We start from the raw sequence: 27,719 nt of genomic DNA, 5'->3' as shown, positions 1-27,719 counted from the left end.
TACAGTTAAACACTGAGGAAGTCTGAACAAAGGATGGGCTTTAATTAATAGCAGCATATCAAGACTGATTTCCTTAATTGTAACAAAAGTACCATAGTATTGTAAAATGTTAATAATAAGGAAAACTGTGTAGAGCAGGAGAGGAACCCAGGAATTCTCTGCTTCATTTTTTTCAGTCAATCTAGAACTATTCTGAAAAAGAAAATTTTTGACTTTTTTAAAAAGTTTACATTATTTAGCAAAACAAGTTCACATCCCAGAATTTGTCCTGAAAAAGAAAATTATGTGAGTGAATTTACCTACAAGAATATTTTAGTAATACCTACCTTCAATCTAACCTAAATGTTCAATAATGAGTTTAACCAAAGCATCTATCTCGGGCTGGGGATGTGGCTCAAGCGGTAGCGCACTCACCTGGCATGCGTGTGGCCCGGGTTCGATCCTCAGCACTACGTACAAAGAAAGATGTTATGTCGCGGAAAAAAAACTAAAAAATAAATATTAAAAAAAAAATTCTCTCTCTCTCTCTCTCTCTTAAAAAAAGCATCTATCTTTCTTCAATCAGTAGAATATTATAGTCATTAAGAATGGTATAAAGCACACTAGATGATATGAATGTAAATCTACAACATATTAAAAGAAAACCTAGGTAACAAATTGTATGTAGAACAAGATTCTGTATTGAATAAGAAATAGCTAGAAAGTCTAGGTAAATACATACATACATGCATACATACATACATATGATAGATTTCTATTTTCCTTCAAGCTTATTTATGTTTTCTAAATTTTTACAAAGCATATATTGTTTTTCCATAGCAGTGTATATATACCATAAAATTTACCATTTTAAACATTTTAAAGTGTACAATTCAATGTCATTTAGTTTGGGTATGTATAACCATCACCATTATCTAGTTCCGAAACATTTCGTAACTATAGAAGGAAACCCTGTACCTATCAAGCTGTTTCTGCCCTTCTCCAACCCCCAGTCCCTGTCAACAATTAATCTGCTTTCTATTTCTATGGTTTTTCCTGTAGCGGATACTTCATATAAATTAAATCATACAATATGTGACCTTTTATGTCTAACCTTTTTCACTTAGCATGATATCTTCAAGGTTCATCTATGTTGTAGTATATATCAGTATTTCATTCCTTCTACAGCTAAATAATATTATATATACCACATTTTATTTATCCATTCATCAGCTAATGAACACTTGGGTTACCTACATCTTTATTTTGCATAGTGCTGCTGGGAATATTCATATATAAATTTTTAACATATTATATCTATAATAAAACTATGCATCTCTAAAAAGATAGTAGCTAAATAAGTTATACTCCTTAAGTCCTCCAGTCTATATCAGTACTCGAAAGTTCCCTAAATTTTCTCACTCTTGTTAACGACCCAACCTTTCATTCACTACATATATGAAATTTCTATTTTCAAATAACCTAAAAAGATGTTAAGTAATACTTTTATTAAGAAAAAGAAACATTTCATTCTGAGCAAGTCAGTTAATTTCCTGTGTTTATTTTCTCATTTAAAAAAAAAAGATAGGGTTAGTATCCACCTCACAGAGATTTTGAGTTAGAAGAATCCTTGGTAAACATTTCAAAGTACATGTGATTCCCTTAATAAAGGTCTTACTGTTTAAAACAATGAAACAGAAACAAAAATTGAATGACTCATCTTTCCATCACAACACACTTGAATTAGATATGGTTTTGCAAGAATTTATACAATAATATTTGAGATTAGTTCGTGTTTTACATTTCCCTTTGGCTACTTTGGTGGGGGGGAAAGTGATGTTTTTAACCTTACCCATTATTATTGGAGTTGTACACAATATTCTGCTTCATGTCAGCAATGATGAAGACAGTAAAAAATTGCATTTAATGCTCATATTAACAGTAGGGTATTTTGAGGTTGATGATCAGTGCTAAAAGCAAACTTGTTCAGTTTTATTTTAAATTACATATGAGTTGGGCAAATTCTCTTAGGAGAAAGGTAAAGCTATTAATCAAAAGTCAATCATGTGAAAACACTACATGGCAACATAAAGGTATGAATTATTGATGCATCCAACAACATGAATTACTCCCAATATTAACTGTGTTGAGGGAAAAAAGTTAACCAAAAAAAAAAGCTAAATGATTTCATCTATACATAATTCTAGACAGTGCTTAAATTGCATTTTATCTTAATTCAAAACTGGTGCCACATTGGAACCATCTTTTGTTGATGAATCAGTTCAGAGCTATTTGGACTTTTAATATCCCCTGAAAATGTTTTGAAAGCAAGGTCCCATTACAGCAAGGTTTAGAGGTGGGACTTTTAGGCAATGATTATATCTTAGGGGATATAATCATCAGTGGATTAATTCATTTGATGGTTTAATAATTTAAATGGTGGGGCATGGCTGGAGGAAATAGTTTACTTACTAAGACATACCCTTGGACTACGACTTGTTCCTTGCTCTCCCTCACCCTCCCCCTCCCCCTCCCCCTCTCCCTCTCCCTCTCCCCTTCTCCTTCCCAGCTTCCATAAACCAAGGAGCTCTACTCTGCCATTCCACGCCTTTCTCCCATGATGTTCTGCCCTATCTCAAGTCCAAAGCAGAGTCGGCCAACTATGGACTGAACCTCTGAAACCATGAGCCCAAAATAAACTCTTCCTCTCTGGGTTGTTCTTATCAGGTGTTTTGACCATAGTAACCAAAAGCTGACCAAAATGAGGTGGAACTTATTTAACAGGCAGAAGGACAAGAACTAGCACCACTATAAACTAATGTTTACTGTATATAATTATGTTTGGGATGCCATGATTTGACCTATGATATGCCTAGATCTATTTTTGCTTCAGGGTTTGAATCCAGGGGTACTTAACCACTGAGCAACACAGCCAGCACTTTTTATTTGAGGCAACATCCCACTGAATTGCCTAGGGCATCACTAAATTGCTGAGGCTGACTTTGAACTTGTGATCCTCCTGCCTCAGCCTCCTGAGTTAGGATTACAGGTGTGTACCACCATGCCCAGTTAGATTTTTTTTTAAATGACCTTTGAAGGTGGAACATAATTTTCCTCTTCAGTGTGATTGTTTTTACTGATTGGCTTCTAAAAGAATATGGATAAAGTAAAGGTGACTTTCTTTTAATTTTTTTTTTTAGTTGTTGCTAGACCTTTATTTTATTTATTTATATTTGGTGCTGAGAATTGAACCCAGTGCCTCACACATGCCAGGCAAGTGCACTACTGCTGAGTCCCAGCCTCAGCCCTGTCTTCTGAGATTAGGACATAGAGACCTTCTCCTTGCTTTCTCTTGGACCACTGGCTTCAGGGAAGCCAATTACCATGTTGTAAGGACACTCAAGCAGCCCTGTGGAAAGGCCAATATACTCAGGAATTGAGGCTTTCCATCAACAGCTATGTGGATGAGCTCTCTTGGAACCAATAATCCAGCTCCAGGCAAGCCTTCAGATGTCTGTAACCCTGGATGGTATCTAGACTACAACCTCACAAAGACCCTTTGCCAAACCACCCAGCTGAGTTGCTCCCAAATTCCTAACCCACAAAAACTGTGAAATAATATATGTTGTTTTAGCTGCAAATTTTTATGCTAATTTGTTATGCAACAATACACAACTAAGACATGAATCCTTATCCAAGACTAACAGCATCATAGCTAAGACTCTTTTAGGCATAAAGCAAAAAATAAAATACTACATTTTAATTCGGGGTAAATGTACGATATATATAAAGTTCACAACTTAACTGTACCACTCAGGGAATTTTTACATCTCTATACCCTCATTTAACCACCATCCAATGAAGATATAAACAATTTCAAGTACTCTAAGAAATTCCTTCATGTCCATAGCAGTCAATAGTTCTTCCTGGAGATAACCACTCTTTTGAATTCTCTATAGATTACTTTGTCTGTTCTTAAACTTCGTATAAATGGAGTACTTTAATATGCACTTTTTTCTTTTTTTATACTGGGGATTGAACCTCTGAGCACTTTACCACTGAGTCATCCCCAGCCCTTTTTCTTTTTTATTTTGAGACAGGAACTCACTAAGTTGTTTAGGGCCTCTCTAAGTTGCTGAGGCTGGCCTCCAACTTGCTACCCACTTCATCATGCCTCCCGAGTTACTTGGGATTACAGGCATACACCATGACACCCAGCTCAGCAGGTACTCTTATGTCTGGCTTCTTTCACCCATAATAATACTTTTAAAATTTATTCATGTTGTTACATGTTTGGGTAGTTTGTTTCTTTTGTTGCTGGGAAGTATTACATTATATAATTATATAAAAAATACTTTCCCTATTTATAGGCATTTAGATTGTTTTCAATTTCAGAATATTATGAATAAAATTACTATTACTATTCTTGTACCAGTCTCTGTCTTCATATGCATTTAACACTCTTGGGTAAATTCTTATGAATGTAATTGATAGAACATAGGGTGTATGTTTAAATGTTAGTTTTCCAAAGTAATACCATTTTGCAAACACACCCCAAAAAAGCTTTTTGTTTTCATTTGAAACTATCTCAGTTTTAAAGAGAAAAAAAAAACAAAAGTTGGTCTTAATGAAAAATGAATGGCAATGTATAAACAGCTTCCTAAATTATTTGTAATAGTCAAGGAAAGCAGTCTAACATGAACAAAGCTATCTAACAGATGATCCTCCAGGCAAATACTTTGATTTTGATCATTGGTTTAGAAATCATTTTAGTCACTTAGATCAAAAGTTTTCACAAAGATAATTCAGGCCAGGGCCCAAATCCCAAGAGGAGACGAATTTACATTAAGCATACTTCAAATGAGCTTTTCACTGTGTTCAATGCACGACCCTAAGGAGAAAGAAGAGTCTCAGTACATAGCATCTCTGTCCACCAGCCAGCCGGGCGCTGTAACAAATGAAACAATATCTTGATGTCTGACACGGCTCGCCCCAGGCACTCACACAGCTTGTGTTTCCCCTGAGTTCTGCCTCAAATAAACAGATCCAAGAATTTTATCAATGATGCACTCTGGGGCATCACCCTTGATCAGCAGCACCCGGGCTCCACATGCAGCCCCAGTAGTCAGTCTCCAGCTTCCTTGAAGCACAGGAAGTGGCTTTAAGTCCTTTCTGTTTCTAGGACATCCTGACACACACAGGATTACTATTACTGGTTGTGCAGGGCTCAGTAAGTGAAAATGGCTGTAAAACCAGAATAACAACTCCGATCTGTGCAACTCCAGGAGATGCTTGGAGATGCTCAGAGATGCTCAATGCCATATTTTTGCTACTAGGAAAACTCAAAATTGGCAATGACCTAGATGTTCAAAAATGGGAAATGGTTAATAAAAGCCTCCGGCAGGTACTAGCAATCATTGTGCTTAAGAACAGAGAAACTACTAAATGAGGCCTTGGAGAAATCCTGATGAAGCCATGCACGAAGTCCAGAGCCCCCCTGTACAGCATAGAATAGCCAACCAAACAGATTTAGAGGGCTCCAAGCCCAGCAGCAATTGTTTCTAGACAATTCAGGAAAAGACCTGAGTTTGGTTCTTGACAAACAATTAATTTTCTTATGACTTATTATTATAAGTGGCCTAGCTTCCAGCGGGAAAAGAATAAGGAACACCTTTTTTTTTTCTCGTCTTTGTCTTCTTTTTTTTTTTTTTTTTTTTTTTGAGTACCTAGCATGTGCCAGGCACTGGACCGAGCATTTACCAAACACTGATTGACTTCATACCCACAAGAGCTCAGTGAAGTAGATGCCATCGTCCTCCTCTTAAAGATGATCTCTGCCTCACAAAGTTAAATAGCTTTCAGAAGTTCCCTCAACTCAAAGGCAGAGTCAAGATCTAAACTCATGTCTCCCTATGCCAAGTCCATGCTCTAGATTTTGCTGACAACAAATAAGGTTTAAAAGTCACTTTTAAGTGAGCAGCTGCCACTGTTGTCCAAAGGCAAGATGCCATGGAAAAGAAAAACCTTTTCCCTTTGAGTTCTACTCCTAGAGACTAAATAACTCCCCGGTGCCCAGGTTTAGCTTGTTTTCCTATGAGAAATGTTTAATAAAAAGGCTCATCTCAGCAGAGGCATTACCTCCTGAGTCACTGCAGTCCATAGTGACTGGCTTTGAGCTTCATCTGGTGGTGAGTTGTCCTGCCTTCCCCCTCCAAAGCAGGAAGGATAGCCCTCCTGCTATCTGACTAATTTTCTAACATACAGGACAGCAACTCTGTCTTCTTTATTCACTGTCTTATTATTTAGGGACATTGTCTGTCACTAGAGTCGTGGGGATTGATAAGCCACACAGACAACAAAGTACAGCTTTGGGGTCCCTGTCTGTTCTGGGATCTTCTTGGCTGCAGCAGGTTAGAGCACACTCGGCTGGTTTGTCCTTATTAAACCGTGAAGGTCACTTCTCTTCCAGCGTCTATAATTGGCGAGCCCTCACTTTCCTTCCACAAATGTGTCTCTTCCAGAGCCTTTTGCAATTAAAGCTTATTTCTCTAGGTTTCATATGGCAGGCGTCTGAACGGAATTAAAAGCATAAGCACGTGCAAAAATAATCCGCTTCCCAAGATAGTAAGTGCTGAGAAGTTCTATATTAGAACACACAGTGAGTGCTGACTGGCTAGCGCATGATTAACCTAATAGGCTTAAAGCTCCACTTGCATTTACATCTGTCAGGACACGAGCAAAACACAGGCCCATAATCCGGGAGACTGAGGTCCTTTAGAATTGTCCCGCTGCTCACTAAACAGCAGAAGGTTCAAAACTTAGAAGGATAACAGGACGACAAGCACCACTCCCTCTTTTCGGTGCAACCAAGGAAGTAAAGAAAGCTGCCTCCAAGTTCAAGACCTCCTGCCATGAACTTCAAAGGAACCTGGTCTGGAATTACCTGGAAGGACTAGTTTTGTTCCTATCTTCAAGATGATTCTCTGAAAATTTGGAAGGCTGTGGGTGCAAGGCCGGCTGCAGTCATGGGATGTACACCTTCACACAGCGACATTGTGAACCACCTGACAAAAAGTGGTGTTCAGTTTTTTAAAAAGCCCACAGTTATTTTGCCAGGATGTCACGGGCGCAGTGGAAGAGGTTCCATCCCTTTGCTGGTTCAGTGTTCTACCTGCTATGACCCTTGGGGGGGCCTGCCCCAGGGACAGAGGCCAGCAGAGGAGCAGCTGAGTTCCAGGAAGTCCCAAACCGCAGCTGAAGGTCTTGGCCAGCCCATGGGAGATAGGGAAGGACTGATCTCAGAAACCAGAACCTCTCCATCCTGGCTGAACAAACCACAAAGCCACACTCCGTTCCAGACAAAAGGTACCCATGGGACACAAGGGGCAGCCTTTCCCAGGGAAGAGAGTATGGAGAGTACTACACAGGAGACCTCCAGGTGGGAAAGGAAGCCAACATGCTATTGCTCAAGCAAACAGGGCCATTGCAGCCAAACTATCCTCCCTACTCCTGAATCAGAAGGCAAAGTGGACTTTCCTGAACCCCTGGTCAAGGCCCACCAGCATGCTTACACCTACCTGCACGCCAGCCTCTCCAAGTATGAAGCAATCCTACACCTGGTCCAGCAGGCCAGCCAGACCCAGGGGCTACTGCAGCCCATGCTCAGCTTCCTGCTGCTGTGCTTTGAGGAGGTGGGCCAGCTCCTTGGGGAGATCTCCAAGGATGGAGAAGTGCTCCTCCAGGAAGTTAGTGAGGATCTGGCATGGCCATTGAAGAAAGGAGAGCCCCAGGAGCAGCCAGATCTCTTGCAACAGCTGCTGCAGTACACGGTCAGCAAGCTACAGGTGCTCCACGGCATGGTGGCTGCCCTCACCGGGAGCTTCCTGGAGAGTTCCAGCAGCTATTTCCACTCCACGGCAAGCCGCTTGGAAAATCAGCTGAGCACAAAGAGGAGTGTGGATGAACGCCTCCTAAGGGCTCTGAGGCAACTGGAGAGCCTGGCAAGTGGTCATGGAGACCCTGGGTTGCAGGATCTACCCTTGTGCTCCGAGGACAGTGGCATTGGTGCCGACAATGAGTCCGTGAAATCTATGGACAAGCTGGGTAAGCAGGCCAGCTGGAACTTTGTCCCGGAGGCTGCAGAGTTGAAGCCAGGGATCTCACCCCAGACAGAGGCCCGGCAATCAGGACGTGCCTGGCAGCAAAGTGCATTCTGGATGGGTTCGGACCGACCCCAGGACTGTCCAAGGCCTCCCATTGCAAAAGTGCATCCAACCTCACAGGGCAAAGTAAGGAGCCCAGGCCCCCACAGCACTGGCCCAGAAACTCTGACCTCCAGGCCTTCAGAGGCAAGCAAGAGTGCTTGGTGTGACTCCCAGGGGACTGGGATCCCTGTGGAAGTACAGCTTCCTAAAAGCTGCAGGTCTGGGGAGGTTCCCACCCTTAGTGAAAGTGAGAACAGCAGCCCAGACGAGGAGGAAGATGAAGTTAGCAACATGAGTCCATGTGCAGGGCAGGAAAACGTGTCACCTGCAAGGCCACGATCTTCACCTGCAGACTGGGAAAGCCCGTTTCAGTCACACACCAGGAAGCTTAGGAGCCCCCAGGCCCAGGAAATGATTCTGAAAATGAAGGAAGCCATCAGTGAAAGGATCAAGTTTGTCCCTGCACCTTTGGCGCACCAGGACTGGTCTGAGGAGGAGGAGGGGAGGACTGTGGTCCCACGGAGACCTAGCACAGTCAGTGGCAGCAGGAGGACCCCTGAGAGGCAGCAGAGGTCCCAGTCCGAGACGTGCCTTAAGAGCCATGTGGAGGACCCCACCCTCCAGGAGCTGCGAAGGGTCCAAAAAGACCTCAGTCAGAGACTGGAGGCATTTTATGCCCAGGGACCCAAAAGGCAAGGACAGAGAAAGGAGCAGATTGTGCGGTCCAGGGGAGCAGCGATATGGCCCAACAGCAACTGCAGGGTGAGCCCCAGCAACACCATCAGCAAGCTCAAGGCATCCCTTACCAAGAATTTCAGCATCTTGCCTAGTCAGGACAAGAGCATTTTGCAGAAATGCAGTCCCCTCTCTGAGGGCGAACAGCCCTGGCAGAAGAGAGCCGAGCTGCTGCCAAACGCCATTCCACCTGGTGAGAAGGACGAGACTCTTAGGGCCAAGGACTGCTCCGTCAGGGGCTCTCCCACCAGAACATCCGTCAAGAAACTCATTGAAACTTTCAGTCCCACTGAGAGTGTGAAGACACTGGGGGACTCCAGGAGCTCGGGGTCAAGCCCCTGCCTCAGGAAGTGGGGAGTCCCCATCATGCCTCCCAGACTTCCCATTTATAGGGGCCTTGCTCCTATGTATACTAAGCCCCAAATTTCTCCAACAGGAAGCGGAGAATGTCTCAAGGTGGACACAGGCTGGAGACCTGTAGCACCGACATTTCCCCCTCTGCCTGCAGCAGAAGCATTCAAGAATGAGGAGATCTACTGTGAAGTAGAGGAGGACCCAGAGCACCTCCCTCCACCACCTCTGGAAGTCCTGATGGATAACTCATTCACTTCTCTGGAGAATCCAGAAAGCAGAAAGTCAACAGGCAGCTCCCCTGAAGGGCCCCCAGTACCAGGGCTGGGACGGGCTGGCCCTAGCAGAAGAACGTGGGCTTCCCCAAAGCTGAGAGCTTCCATGAGCCCCATTGACCTGCTGCCCAGCAAGAGCACTGCCAGCCCCACCAGGCTGTGCAGCGCAGGGCCAGGAAGCAGCAAGAGTGGCAGCAATCCCAGGAAGCCTGTCCAGGATCCGAACCTCCCTTCTGCAGCCAGCCCCAACCCAGAGGCGGAGGGCGGGGCTCACAGTCAGGCCCAGGCAGAGAAGGCCACAAGCTTCTCCAAGCACCACCGGAAGGCAATTCCCTGGCACCACACCAGCCCCACCTCTGGGCAAAGCAGGACTTCAGAACCGAGCCTGGCCAGACTCACACGTGGTCCGCACTCTCCTGAGGCCTCCAGGCAGAGCCGAGAGAGAAGCCCCCCAGTAGTCAGGAAGAGCTCTCCCACCAGGGCACACTGGGCACCCCAAGTCGACAGGAAGCAGCGGGGTCTACCCTCATCTCCTGGACCTGCTCAGCCAAGCACTGTGCTCAGCTCCTCCAGTCCACCACTTAGCCCCGCAGCTCCCAGCCCAACAGCAAGCCTTGGGATCCTAAGCCCACCAAACACAAAGAAGCGAACTTCCCCACCACCCCAGCACAAGCTTCCCAGCCCACCCCTGGGGAGCCCGCCTGCGCAGCCCAAGGTCTCCAGTCCTGCCCAGCACACGGAAGCAAGCCCCCCTTCCTCTGTGCCCTCCCCATCCCCCCCAGGGTCCCCCTCTCAGGGATGCAAAGAGACCAGAGACTCGGAAGGCAGTCAAGCCCCTACAGCCAAAGCATCCCGGAACACATGTTCCATATTCTGCCCTGCCACCTCCTCTCTGTTTGAAGCTAAGTCACCATCCTTGACAGCCCACCTGCAGACCTCCACATCACTGCCACCAGAACCCGGGGGTGCTCTTGGGGCCCCAGCAGGATGCTGGAGAAGCAGCTTGGAGCCTCGACTGAAGGCAGATTCACAGAGAAGAATGGCTCTATGTGCCCTCAACCCTCTGCCTTTCGTCAAAAGGACAGCTCCTGCCTGTCACCCTGGTGTCCGGATTCAGCTGCCTGGCTCCAGCTCCACTGGCTCCTCTTGGGAACCCCAGCTTGACCAGAGCAGGTAAGGAGTGAGCTCGGTCACTGCCCTTCCCTGGAGAAAAAGCAGAGGCAGTGGGCCCAACGGATTGTCTGGGTCAATAGTTTTCAAACTTAGCTCCAAGAGTCAGATGGGAAAAAGAGGTGTGGGTCTCCTCGCCACCACGAGTGACTGTGCTTTTTTTCTTTTTCTTTTTTCTTTTAGACTTTATACATTGTCCATTTTGGTTTTTATTATTTATTTATTCTAATTTGTTATACATGATGGCAGAATGCAATTCATTTCATATTACCCATATAGAGCACAATTTTTCAAGTCACTGATTGTACAAAAAGTATTTTCAGTCCATTCGTGTCTTCATACATGTACTTAGGGTAATGTCCATTTTATTAAATACTAGACTTTAATACAACAAACTTACTTCTGATAGATGTTTCATTTTTGAAAAATGTAGCTGTATTCAGATTCTTACCTGACCCTGGCTTCCAGCTAACCATTCGTTTTTATTGGTTCGGCACTTAATTATGAACACAAAATTAATTTTCTATAAAAGAACAAAGGAATTTCTTATGGCACAAGACTCAATATGTTTAAGAGAAATACTTCCAAAGAGTAGATATGACCACAACAGACTGTGGACTGTGCTTTTATCTATTACATTACATATTTTGATTCCTGAGAAAGATTTTAATTGAAAAGATCCTCTGCTGTATTAAAATTTTTTAAAAAATAAAGAAGAGAAAATCTTAAAACAACCAAGTTAGCCCTACACCTCACAGCCCTTATTTTACAGGTGGAGAAACTGTTTTTTACAGATGAAATGACTTGCCATCATGGCCCACTCCCTGCAACCTTGTCTGGACCCAGCAGTTGGATTCTGGGAGGTTCTATAACTATCTGGTCCCAGGACCCCTTTAAACTCTGAAAAAATATTGAGAACCCCAAAGAGCCTTCATATATGTGGGTTATGTCTACCCATTTTTACTATATTAAAAGCTAAAACTGAGAAATTGATAAAATATTATTTTTAAAAAGAATAAACAGATTTTCTGTTAACACAGATGATACATTCCCATGAAACATTTTTTTGTTCAACCACAAAAAAATTTAATGAGAAGAATGGCAGCATTGTCTTCCATTTTTGCAAATCCTTTTGGTGTCTGGCTCAACTGGAAGACAACCAAATACTCAAAGATTTTAATTGAAAAGAGCCTCTGCTTCTGTAGCCAATCTGCGGTGATATCTCATATCATCGTGTGTGACATGTGTGACATCATGTGTGACAGCACCACACACCCAAGAGAATGGGTGAAAAGGGAAGGTAGCATCTTTGTATGAAGATAAAAATAGGTTTAACCCACGAGTTCCCTTGAAAGTGTCTGGTGAGTCCCCAGGAATCCCCAGTCCACAACTCCAGAATGGCCTGTCCTAGAGGTATGGAATATAAATTTCTGGTTTCCCAGGCCCTTGATCATCTGACTCCACTTCTCCACCAACTTCAGAGCCTTGTAGATTAAGAACAAAATCCTACATAGGCACCAGAATCCAGGTGAAGGGCTGCTGTTCCTGTCCTTGGCAGACTGAGTTCTAAGTGTGCCTTTCTCAGCATGGAGAAGTGAGTTGCATGTCACTGGCCCAGCCTGCAGACAGCCTGGGCACACAGCTGCAAGAGGACATGAATCAGTACAGCCTTTGCATAAGCAATCACAGAATATCTGAAGACTGTTAAAAAGGAACTCCCTCAGTGTATCTTAATATCAGATCAGACAAAGTTCAACCAACACCAGTCCTTGCTATCTCGCTGCATTGCCCACAATTGTGTAAATCAGCAGTTAATTTCTGCCTGAGTGACGCATGTTTCCAGCTTCACAATCTGTCCAGCATAATGGTAATTTTTTTCCAAGTATCCGGCAGTCAATTTTAAATAAAGCTATTATCTCAAGAAAGTTGCACATTATAACAGTTATATAAACTCCCCCAGCCACTTGAAAGAAATGAAACATTGATTATTTTTGCAAGAATCTTAATGTAACATTGCTCTTTTCTTAAATCTAAAATGAGCTTCCTACAGCAGAGTGGCTTTCATCTAAGAACCTCTATAAATGTTAATGCATTATTCCTCACACTAGCTCCTTACTCAGTTATTAGATTTTTAAAACTGTGCCCTTCAGGGGAAGAGCTTGAGAGAACAGGGACAATAAAATGGCATTAATTAAAAACACTAACATTTTAAAACAGCAGGAGCTATAAAATTGTTGAAGAACATAAAATTGTTCAAGAAGAAAATAATGCCTTTCTCTCAGGTTTCTCCCCAGAACAGGGCGGCCTAAAAGTTGTTTTATGTCTTGAATCTCAATACTTGGTGTGTGCGTAGCCTGAAGAAATAACCTGTTCAAGGTCACATGGAGGGTCACTTGGTATGACCACACCTCCAAGCCATTCCAAATTGTGCATATGAAAATATGCTCATTCCCCTATCCCATCCTGTCCCAAGGTATGAACTTGGTGTCTGTTAGCAGAAACAGGCCAGCCTTTGCCTCACTGTGGAAGACAAGCTTATTTCCTGCCATTCTGCATGTGAGAAAACAAGAGCAGGGACCAAGGCATGGTTTCCCCGAGATTGAGCAACAAGCGGATGCCAAGAGCCAGAGACTGCTCAGAGCAGGCTCTTTCTCAAGCAGAGGCTTGCAGGGACCTGTCACGCCCACTGCGTCTGGCAGTCTGGGCAGGCTTACAGGATCAACTGGCCTGTACTTGGATTGGATTCTCTTCCTGTCACCGCATGCTATATCCTCTTGACCTTTGGGCCCCGGGGAACAGGAACAGTTCTCAGAGGTTTCAATGGCTGAGCTTTAATTGTTAGGCCTGAGCTGAATCTCCTAGTGAGATACCAGTCTCTAGATCTCAGAATGCTGGGGTACTGTGTGCACCTCAAGAAAACATCCAGACTTTCTCCCCTAAATGCAATACTTTTCATCTTTTTCTGGCCTGAACTGATGAGACAGGAGCTCTCTGCAGCCCCCTCCCAGTCCCCTGTCTCAGGTAGCCCCGTGGTTAGCAGGGCAACAGTTGGGCAACCTGCCTTCCTAGAGGTGCCAAGAAGAGGTAGAATCCCAGCCACTGGGTAACAACCAGGGAAATCGGTTTCCTGAACCGAATTTCATATAAACACAAAAACTGGATGGGGCTAAAAAAAGAGTTCAAGACCAAATTGTTTGTCAGGCTCCATGTCAGCCTCCAGAGTAGTTTGGCCTGGACTTTCCTGTGTGCATGTGTTTCCCCTTCCTGCCAGACCCTGGGGGGAGCGGGGGGGGGGGGGGGCAGCAAAGGCCCTTCAGGGATGAAGTGCACCCTGCTTATGCCTTCCCCATTCCCCAAGCAGCCCCAGAGAGAAGAAGTAAGTAAGGTGGCAAAATCACACTGGGCCCTGAACACCTGGAAAGACCTGTGATGGAGCCAGACGCAGACTGCTTTAAGGCACACAGTGGGTTTCTCACTGCCTGAAACCAAGGATGTGGGTCCCTCGCATCCACACCCTTCCTACTCCTTCTCTCTTGATCTTGTTCAGATCCAGTTGCAAACTTGTCTCCACTGGTTTGGTGTCAGATGCAGAGCTGAGAACACTTCCTTATAAAGCTCACAGAAAAATCAAGAACATGCTATCAGTGGCAGAAAGAAGGGTCTGTAGGTGGGGACCAGAAGTCTTGTCCAGGTCTCGAAGTAACTGGTTGAGAGCTCTGACCTAGGCCCCACCTCTCCGAGCCTCAGGTGCCCCCAAGAAGCATGATAAGGTGGTCCCTGGAGTCCTTTCCAGATGTGACTTCCTATTAATTTTACAAAGTAGCACCATAGACAGCTACCCATTTATTACGCACGGATGTGCCATTTCTATGCTGAGAGTTTTACATCCAACATTGATACCCATGAGCGCCTGATGAGACAGATACTATTACAATTTCTCTCAGAGGGATTCATTAACCTACTGCAGGATATATGGTCAGTAAGTGGAAAAGCCAGGACTTGAACCTAGGCAGCCACACTCCAACCTCCACCAGGACTCCTTGGGCCAGCCTACCTCAGATAGATAGCCAGTATAACTTTTGGAGCTGGTCCCTTCCACCTAGGCTTGCTCCATGCTTTGTGACATCTTCCATTCTGCTCTCCAGAAGTATGCACAGTCAGACTGGAGACCATGTGGGGTCCCTTTCCCATGCATAGCCCCCCTTGGCCATGTCACTCAGCAGCTGGGAAGCTCTCTCTAGCCAAATGCTGGGCAAGGCGGGCCAAGGAGTTTCCATTTTATTCCATTCAGGAAAAGGGTGTCAGCTGAGCAAAGCAGGCTTTTTCTTTGCTGTTATTGTTGTTGTTTTTAATTCCACTAGCTGAGCCCAGGCCTTTATTAACAAGGAGTGCTCAAGACTCAAAAACAAAACAAAGGCACAGCTCCAGAGCCCCTGAGGGAGTTGCTGTGTTTCTAGCAGCAGGATCCTGGGCATCAGGGGAAGGAACAGGACTCAACCTGTCAGCTGAGGCCCTGGGAGCTGCTTCCCCAATTCCAGACCAGGCAGGCAAGCCCATAAGCCCAACCGAGAGGTAGAGGCCTGGCATCAAGGTTTGGCCCGCTGGTGTGAGGATGGGAAGGGACAGAGTAGTGCGGGGGAGGGAGCCAGAAGGAACAGTGGAGGACTGTCTGATCTGCTCTTGTCCTTCTCTCAGCAGCAGCAGTGAGGACAGCCCCAAGCTGAATGCAGCGACTTGGAGCAGCCCCTGTGCCCCAGAACCTCAGGGTGGCGGCAGCAGGTGTGCATCACCCCCAGAGCTCTGTGTGCTGGGCCATGGGCTGCAGCCAGAGGCCCGCACCAGCCACATCCAGGACAAACCCCAGCCAGAGACCCAGCCCCAGCAGAAGGACGCGGCCTGACTGTCACGCTGACAACAGTCACCCCAGAGACCCAATGTGACAGCCATGCATCCACATTGCCCCACAGATGGTGGGCAAATGCACTCCAAATGAGGTATCTTGGAAAGGCTTTGAAGATGCTTTATACAATGGCTATTGTCAATCACAGATCCTGCTTTGCCTTGGGGGTTCAAAGATTAACCAAAACTTTAAACCCCACAATGACACTTTTTAACCCTTCAAGTGCTGGCCTTAATTTAGGGAGGATATAGATCTATTACATGCTTAGCAGGCCAGGTGTTTTACCTGGTAACCCATGACAATCGTGAAATCATTTAATGCCCACAACATCGAACAAAATAAATAGCATTCTCCAGTTAAACAGATAAGAAAACCAAAGTGTGGGGAGGAGTTCCCCCAAGTGTCTTGCCAGGAAAAAAAGCAACAATTGGTACAGACATAGATGGCCCTAGAACCTATGCTTTTTCCCTTACATTTTGTTGCTCTCATTTATTCCATCACCCCAGCTGCCTACAGCATTAGTAGTTGTATAATTGGTGGGAAAGATTTGGTTTTGGTTTTTGTTTTTGTAAGGCTGAGTGCTGGCAAAGCATGGAAGTCTCCATTAAGAGCTTTGTTTAGAAGCTAATTGCCCCTGACATGAGAAGGCTGGTGCATTAGAACACACAGCCCCACCCATCCTCCCTCCTGCCAGAGCTCAGCTTCAATGCTATCAATTCAAAGCTTCCAGCTCCCAGCCAGGGCCATGCTGTCCTTGGCCTCAATGTGTATCAAACATGCGTGCAGCCCTACACAAGCTGGTGGGATGATTCTTGGACCAAGTGGACACAACCAGGCCTCCCACACAAGACAGCCTAGTCTCCACATCCGGTGGGCGCTGGAGCTGACGAGATGGTGTGGGTCACCTCATGCCCATCTCCCCCTGAACCTTCTTGGCCAAGTTTATTCCTGGTCATCTGTAGACCTTCTACTAGAGCTGAAATTAAAGCAAAGAATGGTCCTTCATGCCAAAAACTACTTCTGCCAATGAGCTAGATGTTTGCTGCAGATCTTGGAATGTTTCCACCGGAGGCTGTGGAGTGCTTCCTATTTAGAAAAGAATTTGCAGTAATTGGGTGATTCAATGCCGGCTCAGTGGGTTGTCAAAAGACAAGAATTCTCACCCACGGGTACAGCTAAGGGGCAATCTTCCAGTTCTGCTGCAAAGCTGATTTTAAAGTTTGGGGAAATTATAGAGCTCAAATCCTTTCTTGTTGAAATAGATCGTGGGCTCAAGAACATGTTACAGTGGGTGCCGGGGACTCCAGCTTCCTCCCCCAGGGGTCAGGATCTCACCTGACTTGTCCATTTATTAATGAACAAGGTGATGAAGCTTATCTCTTCAAAGACACCTAAAGAACGCTTGATTAAAGTACCAAAAGGGCCACACCCACCCGTCTATTGGAACTGTCTGTACACATTTTTTCACATCTGCTAGTGTGGCTACGCTTATCTCAGAGCAATGCTCAAACCACAGCTGGACCAGAGGAGCCACATCTCCGGTTGGGTAGACACCTGGGAACTGCCTGGGCTGCAGGCAATGGGTGGAGTGGGATAAGAGCCTGCAAATGAAACCAGCTAAGGAAATTTGCCTCCTCTGGATCAGGGCACTATCCCCAAATGATTGGGCAGTCAAAGGAGGTCAAAACAAAGGCGGGTCCTGGGCGAGCTGGGCCCCAGCCGAGCAAGCAGGAGGCAGTGTGGGTGGCCCATGAGACCTGGCCCACAGGTAGGTGGCTTCTGAGAACACTGGTCAGAAAGTGTGCCCTGCCCTGTGCAAAGAGTTAGAACAGGATTCCTGGAGGTCTTAAGAAACAAGGCAGAAATCCAGCTGCAGGGACTGAACAGACACAGTGGATGAACAGGGGTACAGTGTGGGGTATAACCACAGGGACAATAAAAAGCCTAATTTCTGCAACTAGAATATGAAGTGGAGCCAGATCAGCCTAAGGGGAGAGGAGGGGAGCATCCTGACCTCCAGGCCTCCCTCCTTAAAGGGCTGTGTGCTAGAAGTCCAGGCTGGCTTGAGTGTCCCCCACCAAATTGGTAAGAGATAGAAGTGGACAGCCAGGATCCAGGCATCATGTCAAATTATGGTGGGGTCAACATCAAAGAGAACTCCCTGGATTTGTGGAAAGAATGAACTACATCTGCCCTCCACACCTGTGCGTGGCAGAAGGCTCCTGAGACCTGCCATCACCCTCCCCCCCTAGGCTGGTAAGCAGCAGCAAACACTCACCCCTGCCATGTTGCAGGTAGCAGACAAGGGGACAGCAGCTTCCAGTTCCTGTTGTCAACCACGGAGCAGCCTGTGACACTTCCTTACCCCCCTGGGGGTATTGTTCTTTTACTGAGAAACTTCATGTACCAGGACAGTGCTAGGTTCCTACCCTAGGTCCCTCTGTGTGATGTCATGAGAGGCTCCAGCCACTACCAGGTCCAGGCAGCAGTGACAATGACTTGGTGTTACCATTGTGTTGCTCAGTAGCACAAAGGCTATGGGCATTCCAAGGCAGCTGCTCCCAGGACAGACAGACGAGGTTGCCAAGGCTAAGGAGCTGGGCTGGGGGAGAAAGTTCAAGGTAAAGCAGTGCTAAGCTGGCCCAGGAGCAGATGGGACAAAGATGTGGGGTTTGGGCCACCATGCTAACTTCACCTAGCTTGAGTTCCATGTGAAACAGAATTTGTACTAAAGAAATTAAGGCCACCACAGCAAAATAGTCTTGTGTCAACAGCTCAGTTTGGAGGCGAGACCTTTCCACAAATCCAGGTCTATGGTTCTGCCTCTGAGAGCAAAGTGCTGGTGGTTGTGAGGGATGATCTCAATACCACAGCCTCTCAGCTGAGCCACTCTTCCCTGCCTCTCTCTCCACCTTATCCTTGCTAGACCAATCCACTTCCTTCACTCAAGAGACAAGGGAAGGAAGTTTTTCTTTGCTTATGCACCCGACCCAGGCAATGCACCCAACCCATCAAGGATTCATGAGTCTATACTTTTTTCTTCATAGAGTTAGAAACTAAGAAGAAACACTGGGTATAAAGGAGGAACCTCCACAAACCAGTTTCCTTATTTGGGTCAACTTCTTTCTGGGGGTTACAGCCTTCCTCCTTTATACCTCCGGGGACCCCAGAGCTGTAAGGAGGGAGGTGCTTAGCACAGCCTTTATCTAACACATTAGTAACTTAGCAAACAGATCTGCCCCAGGAGGAAAACACAATTTTCTGATTCCATCAAAAGGATTCATGGGGGTGGCGGGGAGGCAAATATAATATTCTGGCAGAACAGTGATAGTTTTTTTGCAAGTATAAATACAATCCTCAAGATGAAATATAACCTCTCTCTGCGGCTTGGGTCTGCGCCGTTGTTTACTATAAGCAGCATCTATTTTCTTTCCTCATGTCACATACCTATCCAGAACCTAAAATAATCCATGTAGATAGAAAATTCAGGGCAAACAGACCAAAGAGACTTTTCTTTCATTGTGAAGAGCTTATGTTTGACAAGACTTGCCTCATAAATTCTACAATGTGAATGAAAGGGATTTGGAGAAATATATTCTTTTTCTAAAATAAACCAGTGTTTTTGCATGTCTCAGGGGAGCCAGTACAGTGAATTGTAAGTGTTGACATGTTTGTCAATTGATCATCTGGTTGACTGCCTACAAGCTGCCAAGCACCCACTCTATCTTCCAAAGGAAATCTTTGGGAAGGTAATATATTTTTAAGTAGCCCCACATCAAAGATTCTGTTGAACTGCCATAAAGTAAATGTGTTCTGAACCTATATTAACAGAACATGTTATATTGCACTATCGTTTACTCCCTGTGCTTACCTAAAGTTTAAATAAAGTTCCATCAATCCATCCAGACATTTTTATGAAATGTAATTAAAGATGCATTGCTCACGAAGAGGAGCAAACAGTTAATTCACTCAGTCCTCTAATTCAATTTTATGGAGGGCCCTGCACTCTGCCAGCTTGATTACACTCATGGATTTCAGAAAGTCCCTTCGCCAGTGATCTATGGGCCCACAGTCAAGTGACTGTGGCCACCTACTGATCGGGCCACCTGGGTGCTGAATGCTGTCTGTCATTCTGGATACCCTTGATGTCTGACACAAGAGATGGCAACTGGTTTTGGTTGAAGTGACAAAAAATGACAGCATAAGCAAGGCCCAGTTAATGCTCCTGGACAAACCTCAATGGGAAGAAACACCCAGACAGGAGTGTTAGAGGAGGAAGAGGAAGAGACGAGGGTGTGGTCAAGGCAAGGCTCACTCTTGGGAGCTACAGCGAATCACTGGGACAGGACACAGGGGGCCGAGTCCTGACACCTCCAAGACCCTGCTCTCTGTCCTGGCTTCTTGGGGCCTGTCTCTTCATCTGTGCAGCAGTGATAATAACACTTTCTCCTGCCACCTGCAAGACATGGGGCACACCAGTCTTTTCTAAAGCACCTTTTTGAGCCATCTTGGGAAACTGCGTTCAAAATCCCATTAGCCCCTTTTGCTTTTGTTTTCTTCTTTTTTCCCCCAGCTCTGCCCATAGCAAACACATCTGCCCCAGGGAAAAGAAAAAAAAAAAAAAAAAACCACAATTTTCTGATTCCATCAAAAGGATTCCTGGGGGGGTGGGGGGAGGCAGCTCCGCCCATCTCTACCCTTTGAGATTCTGATTAAGAACTCAGCATCATTTCCCCCTCATTCCAGACCAGCACATCGGTCCTTAGAGAAAGTTAAGAATAGCTGCCAAACTCAGTGAGAACTGACTTCCTTCTTTGAAGGTTTTCATGTCTTTCAAAATGAAAAGACTTTAAAACATTTTGCTTGTAATCACAAGTCCATGTGTCAAATATCCTAAATGGGAAAAAAAAAAAAAAACAAATTAAGCCTCTGAATCTCCTTCATCCCCACATGGAGTCTCAGAATCATCTGTCAGTCAGATAGATGGTTGGCAATTACTTTGGTTTCTGAACAGGTCTGCTAGAGAGTGCTGGGATGAGGCTAGAGTTAATAATAATGACACCTTTTTCTTTGTATGTAACACTCATTTTCAAAATAAAATTATTGACACTGTTTCCATAATTTTCTTTAAAAAAAATTCTTTGAGATTATGAACAAAGTATTTTTCAATACCTTTGACAAGAACAACAAAAAAAAGTAAGGCAGACAGCTCATGCCATATTTCGCTCCAAAGACGTGTCACCAGGTGCAGAACAGGCCTCTCTGCCCTCGATCAGCCGGTTATCACCACACATGATGCAAGCTGCATCTACATGATTCTAGGAGGCAGAGGGCAGCTCTGGAAAAAGATTATCACAACCTTCCTGGTCAAGGGGGCGGGGGGAGGGTCTCCATTTTTTCCCAATGTTTACATGTTGGAAATTGTCCAGTTATAATTTTAGCTATCCATCTTAAAGTAGCTTAGATGGAAAAGTGAAATTTCTAAGAGAATTGTAAACAAAAGTCCCCTCTACAAATCCCAACCACTCCACCCCACCCCAATACACACATACCAAATTGCATTAAGAAAAAAAGGAAAAAAAAAAAACCCTTTTTCAAAAAACTGCTCCTCATTGCCATGAACCCACATAGTGGCTGCCAGGTGACAATCCTCCTGCAAGAGCAGCTGCAGACCCCTTCTGGAGACAGCACCAACTTTATTGCCAGTGCCCCAAAGCCGTGAAAGCCAGCGGATGAGATAGAAAGGAAATATAGACCCCGGGAAACAAATTGCCTTGGTGAAAATTATTTATCTACCTTGTTTTTTTTCTCCTTTGGAAGGAGACAGGATTGGCTGTGTTTACAAAACCTGGTGACTTTTGAAAGCTATTGTTTAGTTAATGGCTTCTGACACCAGCCCCAGAGGTGCTGGTTCACTCTCTGGATGTAAAATTTCTCAAGGAGAACCCAAGGTGATGCTAATAGCAGCTGTCAACCCAGGGAGAGGTAATTATAAAGCCGTGATTAAAACAAAACAAACCCTTCAAATGCTATAACCTTCTTCACTAAAACACCAGCTGATAGAATACTGGAAACCAGTCCACCCCTTGAATAAGCCCCAGGAATGAAGACCTAGCACAGTCCCTGACTCAGAAACACCCACCCAGAGAGCCCCGGTGTGGTGTGCTGGTAATGCCACCCCATTCTGCAGGAGCCCAGCTGGGATCAGGCAATTAGGGCTCCTCCTCCAACCTCCTTCATCTTAGGACCCACCATGAGAGTGGTCCGATTCTTTGCAGATTCCCAGGCCCTTCCCCCCAGGGACAGATCTATAGTGAGGCTAAGAATCTGAGTTTTTAACAAGTGCCACCCTTGTCTTCTCCTTTCCCCTCCCCCAAGAAAGTCTTTACATAAACAATGTTTGGGAAAATCTGGCTTAAGGTGGCCAACTCCCAGGTGTGAGCTAGCCTGGGAACCTAACAGCCCCAGTATTAAGACTGTGGCTGGGGTCCTGAACCCTGAGAGTGTGTGAGAGTGTGTCGGAATGTCTGAGATTCTGGTCCAGCACATCTGGAGCACAGCCCAGGGCTCTGCACTTTACCAAGTACTACAGACAATGCTGTGGCAGGCCATTGTCACCCTGTGTTTACTCTGTCCATGCCAACAGCCTCCTGCCAAGGCACACCTGAAGCTTCTCTTTTGCCCACTACAAGTCTTTAGCCCTCCCCTACCTGCCTCTGAGTGTCTAGTAATCATGGATAGCTCCCTTGCTATAGCAAATTCTGGAAATTCTGTGCTTTTAGCTTCTGGTTGACCCTCATTTCTTTGCACAAATCCTATCCCCACCAGTGCCATGGTTGGATAGCCCAATGCCACAGCATGTTCTCATGATCAGAGATGACTAAGCAAACCCTCTCTGCCCGGAAGTTATGGGAGTAAAACTCTGGAATTATCTAACTGCAGGAGTCCAGGGGATTTTAGTTGGTCTTCTCTAAGGGCTCTGACCGACCCAGGGGGAAGTGAATCTCTTGGAGCCATGGAGCATACTACAAGAGAGGAGCACAGATAACTTTCTAGCTGCTTCTTAGGGCCTGACTCCTAAGGTGGGATCCCTGCCAGACCTGCAGCTTTGCAGCATTGACATCAGCTGGGAGCTTGTGGGAAATGCAGACTCTTAGGCGCCACCCAAACCTGGTGAATCAGAGTCTGCCCTCTAACAAGATTCCCAGGCGGCCCCTGTGCCCTGGCTAAGGAGCTCATTAAGACCCCTCTGGGGCCCAGTGTCCTCATCAGGAAATGAGAGAAATGATCTCTTCCTTCAAGCATGGAAGAAGAAGGACAGGCCCCAAACACCACAGTCATTCAATGGGAGGCTGGTTCTTCCTCCACCTGCCCTTTAGGGGCCTCCATCTTCCTACCATCTTCCTTCCTACCACCAAGAACAACACAAGCCATGCTCTTTACCCTCCCCATCCCCCTTTTCTCTCCTAGTGGTGGCACTGAGTTATAAAGGAAATGCTTTGGGCCAGAAAGCACTCTGCTGTCCTCTAAATCCTTCTGCCTGCAGCTGCAAGAGTCTAGAGGAGTGGAGGCAGGGAGCAGCCTGGTGGGAAGAAGGGCATCCAGGCTTCCTTCTTAGTGGGAGTATTACTGAATGCGGGGCGGGGGGGGGGGGGGACTAAATAAACCCACTACCTTCATTTGCTCTTAGTTGACTTAAAAATCACACGGCTGGGCACTACATCATTAGACTCCCACTAGCTTTGCTTCAAGATCACACCTCTGACCGGTGGGTTATGATGATAATGGTTGCCTGGGATAGTTTCCTGGGGTCTGAAGTTTGCTTTTGCTGCAAACATTGACCCTTCATTATGCCTGCAGAGGTCTGCTGGATGGCGGGAAGGGGATGAAAAGACTTGACATATCTGTCTTCCCCTTGTATCTGTCTCCTTTGCTGCCTTAAGCTTTGTGTCAGATTCCACTCAGCTCACATAGACACATGGATCGTCTGAGAAATGTTTTGCCCAAAACTATAACATAGGGTTAATTTGATCTACACTCGCGTGTCCTCACTTCTCCCCGTTTAAGGCTCAAGATATCTTTACCAGCCAACATGACCAGAAATCCAGACCAGGATCAGGGTGAAAAGAGGTGGCACCCAAGTTCCAGGATCTCTACCTCTTCACAGAAAAGACATGTTTCTTCTTCCCCTTGATTAGCCTGTTTCTCTCTCATGATTCTCATCCCATTTCTACAGGCCCTCAATCTCCTGGAGTCAAGAAGTTGATGTGCAAGCAGGGGCTCCCACCTCATTCTTTGACCTCTAAATAAAGCTTTTCTTAATTCCCAACACTCACGGCATCTCTCAGACATGGGTTTAGCTGTGGGATGATCTTCCAAAACTGAGTTTGGTAACAGAGTGAGAGTGGGAAATGGCATCAGCAGCCATGAGAGCCTGTCAAGCAAGGTCAAAGGGTCAGGCAACCAGAGAAATGACAAACCCCCAAAGGTGAGCATGGCCCTAACTTCCTAGTGGAGAGGGCAGAACAGGCCCCGCAGGCTAACAGTGAGTCTCAGGAATCTCCAGCACATTGTCTCTTCTTCCAAAACCAAGGTCAGCAGAGCTCCCACAAGCCCCTGATCCCTCCTGCTCCTAAAGCAGTGACCCCCAAAACATCACTACCAATGTTGATCAAGGGCTTCCTGTGCCCATGAGCTTGTCACAAGAATTGTCTCATTAATCTGCACAGCTGCTGAGTTAAGGAAGATATTGTCATTAAGCCACCACCACTACCCAGCCACACACACACACACACACACACACACACACACTCACGCACACACACACATACACTCACGCACACACGCCCTAGATTGAAAAGAAAAGTGAAAATCAGAGAGCTTCACAAAGGGTCCAAAGCCACACATCAGCAAGCCACCGAGCCTGGACTTAATTAAACCCAGGCCTCTTTGACTCCAGTTCCTAATCTCAGTCTGTCCTCAACCCCAGGATATTCCAGGACTGGGAGGTGAGGTGAGCTGGTGGGCCTGGGGACCACAGGGCCAGAGCCATTGTGATTTCTGAATATGGCCACAGATTAGAATCATCTGAGGAGAAGAAAGAGTAAAAGGAGAAGGAGGAGGGAAGGAAGGAAGGAAGGAAAGAAGGAAAGAAGGAAGGAAGGAAGGAAGGAAGGAAGGAAGGAAGGAAGGAAGGAAGGAAGGAAGGAAGGAAGGAAGGAGGGAAGGAAGGATCTACCTGGCCCCAACACGGACCAACAAGTCGAAGGCCCTAGGGAGGGATGGGATGTGGTTCAGTGGTAGAGCACTCACCTAGAAGGCACAAGGCCCTGTGTTCTACCCCAGGACAAAAATAAACAAACAAAAAACACTGGGGAGCTCAGACAAGGTACTCTATCTTGTGAGGTGGTTCTGAAGTACAGCTCCAGAGCAGACACTTTAACTGCCCCTTAACTACCCCAAAGGTAGGAGCTGAACAAGAGAAAACAAGAGGCACGGCCTGAAGGCAAGGGCCAAATTTTATAAAATCTCAAAACTTTCACTTGAAGGAGAGGGAGAGGTGGGGAGATTTGTCATAGCCAGAGGCTGTGTTCCCACCCCAGGAGCATCTTACCCAAGTAGAATTTCTGGCCCAAACATAGCCAATAGAGAATGGAATGGTCCAACCTACCTTGGCGCATGGAACAATCTTCATTCCCCATGACTGGCCTTCCCCTTGGGTCTTGCAGGTATCGCCCACAAGCGGGGGCCCAGGTTACTAATGTGCTGTCCTCTCTTTTCTTTTACAAGAACTGATGTGAGAAATCTTTTGAGACACTGAAATTGCCCAAGCTACACCAGAACCAACCAGCCCTTGCCTAAATGCCTTGTGCCAGGGGTGTGGCCAGCAGATTAAAACCTGAAGTTACATAGGGAAACAGACTAGTGCAAAGATTTATTCTTTATTTTTCTACCGTTTTTAATACCTCCAAACCTGAAGGTGGGTATAAAACCCAGAGATAGGGAGTCTTGTATCTGAGACAGGAAAATGTGGTTGTGCTGAATTTCTGCCTTCAAAATCGCTTCCAAACTCTATGTCCCTGCGTTCTTATAGTCCTAAAAATTCCTGAAATATTATGATCTATTCTCAGATCTTGACAAACAGAAAACTCAGGTCTCCCAACCCAACCAAAAAAAAAAAAAAAAAAAAAAAACCAACCTTTGGTTGGTTCCCTGTCCAGTAGGCCTTGAACCCAACTTAGCCAGAATTGATCAAGAGGAAGGCGGTTATCAGGGAAGCCCCTGCTGGGTTACTATTGGAGGAGAAGTAGTTCACACTGAGATTGAAATTATTCAAAGTCACGCTTTAGCAGTCTATTGAAAGCCAGAATCCAGGGTGACTTGCAAGTGTCCAACTTCACCCCAGGGTATAAGGAGGGCCCCTCTGAATTCTGCCTGGCAATAAGGCCTCCCAGGGTCACACACCCCAGGAAGGAGTTAGAAAGGTGGTATGGAATAGCTGGGAATGGTGGTGCCCACTGTAATCCCAGTGACTCGGGAGGCTGAGGCAGGGTTGTGAGTTCAAGACCAACCTCAGCAATTTAGCAAAGCCTTGTCTCAAAATAAAAAAATAAAAATAAAAAGTACGGGGATGTAGCTCAGTAATAAAACACCCTTGGGTTCCATCCCCAGTACCAAAAAAAGAGAGAGAGAGAGAAGAAAAAAAAAAGGTGGTATGGAACTGATGTCATACCTGGGGGCAGGTGACAGTGGACAGGAGTTCCTCTGGTGGGGCTCAACAGAAAACTTGCTGAGCTGTCACCCCTTCAGCTTTCACCTTACCAGTGTGCCCCACCCTTGTGATTGAAGTAATGACCTGAGCTCTACTTCTTTCTGGTCACACGTTGTTAACCTGCCACTGGCCCCGCCAAGTCAGAGCCACCCCTTCTGTGTCCAGAGCCTGAGTCCACAACAGACTATCCCCTCCCCCTGCTAGGATCTCAGTGACTGACACCTCACTCTGCTTCCTCATGTCCTGGCCCATGCTGTGCCCTGCATACCTCTCCACCATTGCGATTCAGCCCAACGGCAGTCATCGGCCCAATTTCAGAGACACTATGTCCCTGGGTTCTTATAGCACAATACAAAGCACTCCAAGCTCTACCAAGTGTTGCTACTTGCAAAGTTTCAAGACTGAAGTACCTTGTAGCTATGGTCCTTAACAGAGCAAGCCATGCTGCCAATGTCTATAGAAGGCTTTCTTGACACAAATGTCACATTCCCCTTGCCTTTTGACAAGATAAACAGATCCTACCAGAAGGTTTCCATAGGATCAATAGATGCTGTGCTGAAGATTTTGCCAGAGAGAAGCGCAAGGTGCCTGGAGATTCTTGTTACATTTACCTCTAATTTGACCAATAACAAATGGACCAGATTAAAGTGAAAAATTGTGGGGCTCTGGGTCTTAGGAGGTCTTCATGTCTGACTGCTCAGAGAGGTTCCACCCATGAATGACCTACAGCATGTAGACCTGTGCTACTGCGTTAGTTGGCTTTTCATCACTGATCAAATACCTGACAAGAATAGCTTAGAGGAGGAAATGTTTACTTTGGCTCAGTTTCAAGAGATTCAGTAGATGATTGGTAGAACCCATCACTCTGGGCCCAAGATGAAGCAGAAAAGGGTGGCAGAGGGTTTAGAGAAGCTCATGACAGGTGGAAGCAGAAAGAAAGAGGGAGGTATGTCCACAGTGACCCGCCTCTTCCAGCCATACCCCACCTGCCCACACTCACCACCCAGCACAATAGTCCTTTCAAATTATTAATCCATCAAATGGATTAATTCATCAAATGGATTAATCCCCTGATTAGTTTACAGCTTTCACAATCTTATTATGAGCTTTCAGGGGACACCGAGTATCCACACCATAACAGCTACCTTTTTTTTTTTTCCTCGTTCTTTGTCTCAATTTCATCTGCAACTAATTTTGCTGTTTTGGTGTTTCATTTTGTTTGTTTCATAAACCCACCTATTGGAAAATTCTCTGAGGTTACAAAATGCAAGATAAGAAAACCTTAGAAAAATAACAAATTCTTTTATTTCTACTTCAAAATATACTGTATACAT

At 45.7% G+C, this 27,719-nt stretch overlaps 2 protein-coding genes across 5 annotated transcripts in view; one reads left to right on the top strand and one right to left on the bottom strand.

Moving 5' to 3' along the window:
* Positions 1 to 7,576, bottom strand: part of Clip4 (CAP-Gly domain containing linker protein family member 4) — an 89,813-nt gene extending 82,237 nt beyond the window's left edge. Inside the window, exon 1 of one of the 2 annotated variants that reach the window (XM_077791878.1) lies at positions 7,557 to 7,576. The gene's annotated coding sequence lies outside the window, so the exon portion shown is untranslated. Of the gene's footprint in view, positions 1 to 6,922; positions 6,943 to 7,556 lie in introns of those variants that run through there. The other variant, XM_077791879.1, reaches the window with a different exon arrangement.
* On the top strand, positions 6,928 to 20,311 carry Pcare (photoreceptor cilium actin regulator). 3 transcript variants are annotated; one of them, XM_026399249.2, is made up of 2 exons: positions 6,928 to 10,717; positions 15,413 to 20,311. In XM_026399249.2, the coding sequence occupies exons 1-2, from the start codon at positions 7,005 to 7,007 to the stop codon at positions 15,612 to 15,614; spliced, it is 3,915 nt and encodes a 1,304-aa protein (XP_026255034.2). In that variant the 5' UTR covers positions 6,928 to 7,004; the 3' UTR covers positions 15,615 to 20,311. The 3 variants fall into 3 exon arrangements, with proteins under 3 accessions (XP_026255034.2, XP_026254960.2, XP_026255107.2); XM_026399175.2 differs by having other exon boundaries at positions 15,410 to 20,311; XM_026399322.2 differs by lacking the exon at positions 15,413 to 20,311 and adding an exon at positions 13,188 to 13,260.
* Positions 20,312 to 27,719: the final 7,408 nt, after the last annotated feature.

The sequence above is a fragment of the Urocitellus parryii genome, chromosome 12 (assembly GCF_045843805.1).
Source record: "Urocitellus parryii isolate mUroPar1 chromosome 12, mUroPar1.hap1, whole genome shotgun sequence".
Taxonomy (NCBI): Eukaryota; Metazoa; Chordata; class Mammalia; order Rodentia; family Sciuridae; genus Urocitellus; species Urocitellus parryii.
Note: the sequence above shows the minus strand (reverse complement) of the source record. Positions and strands in the feature narration are given on the sequence as shown.